The 3,741-nt window shown below is 53.0% G+C and overlaps 1 protein-coding gene across 1 annotated transcript; it reads left to right on the top strand.

Annotated features, from left to right (window-relative positions):
* Positions 1-2,024: 2,024 nt before the first annotated feature.
* On the top strand, positions 2,025-3,741 carry gbx2 (gastrulation brain homeobox 2; the record flags this gene model as incomplete). Its single annotated transcript, XM_084574148.1, has 2 exons — positions 2,025-2,582; positions 3,188-3,741. The coding sequence occupies exons 1-2, from the start codon at positions 2,090-2,092 to the stop codon at positions 3,739-3,741; spliced, it is 1,047 nt and encodes a 348-aa protein (XP_084430274.1). The 5' UTR covers positions 2,025-2,089.

The following is a 3,741-nucleotide window of genomic DNA, read 5'->3' as shown; positions in this document are numbered from 1 at the left end:
GGAGCAGCTTTGTGATTAATAAAAGTATTTTAACATGGTTTTTGTCATTATCACATGGGATGCTAGCGCGACATGCTAATGCTACATGTAGCCACAAACAACACAATTTGAGACACATTTGAAGATTTTAAAGAGTCAGGAGTTAGGGGTGCATCTAAACATCTAATGATTTGATTGGCCCAGATCAGAATCAGCTCCCAATGGAGAGACTCCAGGCCAACGGTTTTTATTGTCTTTGCTGTGACAGGAGGAAACTGGGCCTGGCCTTTAGAGGCTGATGAAAAGGTTGATAGCGCCACGCTGCTGTGCTCCGTCTGAATCGTGTCAGGTGGCGGCGGCGGCGGCGGCGTTGGCCCTCGAGGCGATGCCCCCCTCCCACCCTCCATGTTTCCTCCTCTGCTCGGCAACGTTTGCTGTAATCGCTTTCCCGCCACAACCCCTCCACTTTACAACATGTGGCGGTAATGTCAGCAAACTCTCTGAGATTACGCCATTAAGGCTGAGATTGAAATGGGGAGGGGTGTTTGGAGGAGGTGGTCTCTGTGTGTGTGAGGGGGGGGTTCTTCTTCTTCTTCTTCTACATCAGACTGGTTTATTTCTGTAAACGCCGTGCGGTCATTCTCAGGTCTATTATCACCGCTTGTTGCAGCGACTGATGATCTTTGCAGGTAAGCAGCTTCATTCACCACCACCATCCTCCTCCCCCCCCTCCCCTCCCCTTCCTCACCCCTCTCCTCACCCCCCCCCGGCCCATAATGGATGGTGTCGGCGCTCGACTTGCATGCAGGAAAGGTTTAATTAAATCATAGTCCAATCATAATCCATGTTGTTAATTAAACTGGATAATTTATAAGCAGAGAAGAGGGTATTTATTAGCTGGGCCGTGCACGAGGAGCGTGCACGCACACCGACACCTTACGCCGCCTCACAACCTTTTACTATTGATGCCCCCCCCACCCACCCCCCCCAGCCTGCATGATTGATAATGAGACAGAGACTGCTGTACTATTTGTCTAATGGCCGTGCAATTAAACTCCTTGTAAATGACCCACGCCTCATTTCATCCTAATCTATGGAATTTTGATTGAATTTGTCGGCACTAATTGAAAAATACTGCTATTTAATGTCTGCAGATCAGGACGCCTGTAATGAGATCGTGTCCTGGTGACCCTGGGGGGTGATGGGGGGGGGGGGCGGGGGGTGTCCATGCATGCCCTTGACTCAGCCCTGGAGGAGGAGGAGGAGGAGGAGGAGGTCAGAGGTCAACAGCGTCCTCTGTATTTCCAGTTTGAATCATTTTAATCCTGATTTTTGTTTTTAAGGAGTTTAACGACGACGTCTCACAGAAACTTCTCTCTTTAAACCTTTAATGATTCTGAATAAACGTCTGCTCTCTGCTGGTGGACTCAGGTTTGATCCAGGTGGAGCTTTAATCTCTATTCTATTCTATTCTATTCTATTCTCTGAGGAGCCTGTTGGTTTTATTTATTTATTGTAACTTCTCCTCCTCAGATAATATTTTCAGCCTGTTCCAGACTCAGCTCTTCTCAGAGGCCTCTCTTTCTCTTTCTCTTGTATTTATTTATTTATTTATTTATCTCCATCCAGGAGACCAGAGGCGACCTGTCGCGTCAACCCTGTGCACCAATCAGAGGCCAGAGCGAGGTGAAGGGGGCGGGACCCTCGGGGAGAAGGCAGCGCAATTAAACCGAGGGGAGCGCAATTTAAATCCACACCTCCGCGGACGCTGAGTGGGCAGGAAAACACGCACACGCTCCACGCACACACGGTCCGGGTCTGCGCAGGTGAAGGAGGAGAGCAGTCCGCTGCTGGGTCTCCTGTCCCGGTCAAGTTGAAGTGGAGCAGGACGCTGGCTTTTCTGTTTTTTGGGACGTGTTGGGGTCTCCTCCGCCTCCTCCTCCTCCTCCTCCTCTTCTTCTCCTCCTGACGCCCGGGTGGAATGATCTCTGGTCGGATTACCGCTGCTCTCAGCTCCGCTCCCCTCAGACAGGCGGTGACTCCGGGGGTGTAGCCTCCCTCCCGCCCTCCGCGCCTCTTCTCCGGTCACCTCTGAGCTCCGGTCGGTCTTATGAGCAGTGCAGCGTTCAGTCCGTCCTTCATGGTGATGCAGCGGCCACTCGGAAGCACCACCGCCTTCAGCATTGACTCTCTGATCGGGGGGCCCCCGCAGCCCAGCCCGGGACACTTCGTCTACACGGGCTACCCCATGTTCATGCCGTACCGGTCGGTGGTGCTCCAGCCGCCTCCTCCTCCTCCTCCCCCGCCGGCCCTGCAGCAGCCGCTCCCCGCAGGTCACCACCCTCACCCGCAGATCCCGAGCCTGCAGGGCGGCTTCTGCTCCAGCCTGGCGCAGGGCCTGACGCAGGGCATGGCGCTCACCTCCACGCTCATGGCGTCGCTGCCCGGCGGCTTCTCCCCGTCCCAGCAGCACCAGGAGGCGGCCAGGAAGTTCGGCTCTCAGGCGCTGCACGCGGTCTTCGACAAAGCTCAGGAGCTGCGGCTGGAGGCGGAGGACGGGAAGAGCTTCCACGACACGGACACGACGGTGCAGACGTCCACAGGTAGAGACCGGGAACTTTACACCGGAGAGGACTTGAACCAGAAATCACTTTAACGGAGAGACGTTTTATTTCTGGAGGTTTATTTTGTTTCTTAACAACAGATTCAACTTTAAAATAATCCTCCTGTTAAATTAATTACAGTCATGAATTATTCTACAAATCTGAATTTACTGGAAACGAAATTAATAATAAATAACTCAAGTCTTGACTGTTCTCTATTCTATTCTATATATTCTATTGTATTCTATTGTAAGTGGAGGAACAGGCCGCTCTGTGCGTAATTACGCGTGATAATAACTAAGTCCCCGCGGAGCCGCGTCCTGATCCAAACACTGATCTGATGATGGATATTGACACCGGACATGATGACCCCCCCCCCTTTAACCCCCCCTCTCCACAGATGTCTCTTGTCTAATTCGTTTATTTCCTTTAATTGAAGTTTAATATTTAAATGTTTTAAATGTGTCTTTGAACTAAACTCCTCATTTCTAATTGTAATAAATTCAGTTTTATTTATTTGATGATAAACCAGAGTTGCTCAGATCAAAATAACCCAACTTGTTGTTGTTCTTGTTGTTGTTCTTGTTGTTGTTCTTGTTCTGCAGGCAGAGCGCTCAGTAAAGATGACTCCAAGGAGGACGACTGCGCTCGGAAGGACGAGAGCTTCTCCATGGACAGCGACCTGGACTACAGCTCCGACGACAACCTGTCCTCCATGTGCCACAAAGAGGACGGGGACGGCGGAGGTTTGGAGGACGGCCCGCACCAGCACGGCTCCACCGGCGGCAGCGGCGGCTCGGGCCCGGGCAGCGGCGGCGGAGGAGGAGGCGGAGGAGGAGGAGGAGGGAAGAACCGGCGGCGGAGGACGGCGTTCACCAGCGAGCAGCTGCTGGAGCTGGAGAAGGAGTTCCACTGCAAGAAGTACCTGTCCCTGACCGAGCGCTCCCAGATCGCGCATGCGCTGAAGCTGAGCGAGGTGCAGGTGAAGATCTGGTTCCAGAACCGGCGCGCCAAGTGGAAACGGGTCAAAGCCGGAAACGTCAACAACAAGTCCGGGGAGCCGTCCCGGAACCCGAAGATAGTCGTCCCCATCCCGGTGCACGTGAGCCGCTTCGCAATAAGGAGTCAGCACCAGCAGCTGGAGCAGGCCAGGCCGTAG

The sequence above is a fragment of the Chelon labrosus genome (assembly GCF_963514085.1).
Source record: "Chelon labrosus genome assembly, chromosome: 24".
Classification (NCBI taxonomy): domain Eukaryota; kingdom Metazoa; phylum Chordata; class Actinopteri; order Mugiliformes; family Mugilidae; genus Chelon; species Chelon labrosus.
Note: the sequence above shows the minus strand (reverse complement) of the source record. Positions and strands in the feature narration are given on the sequence as shown.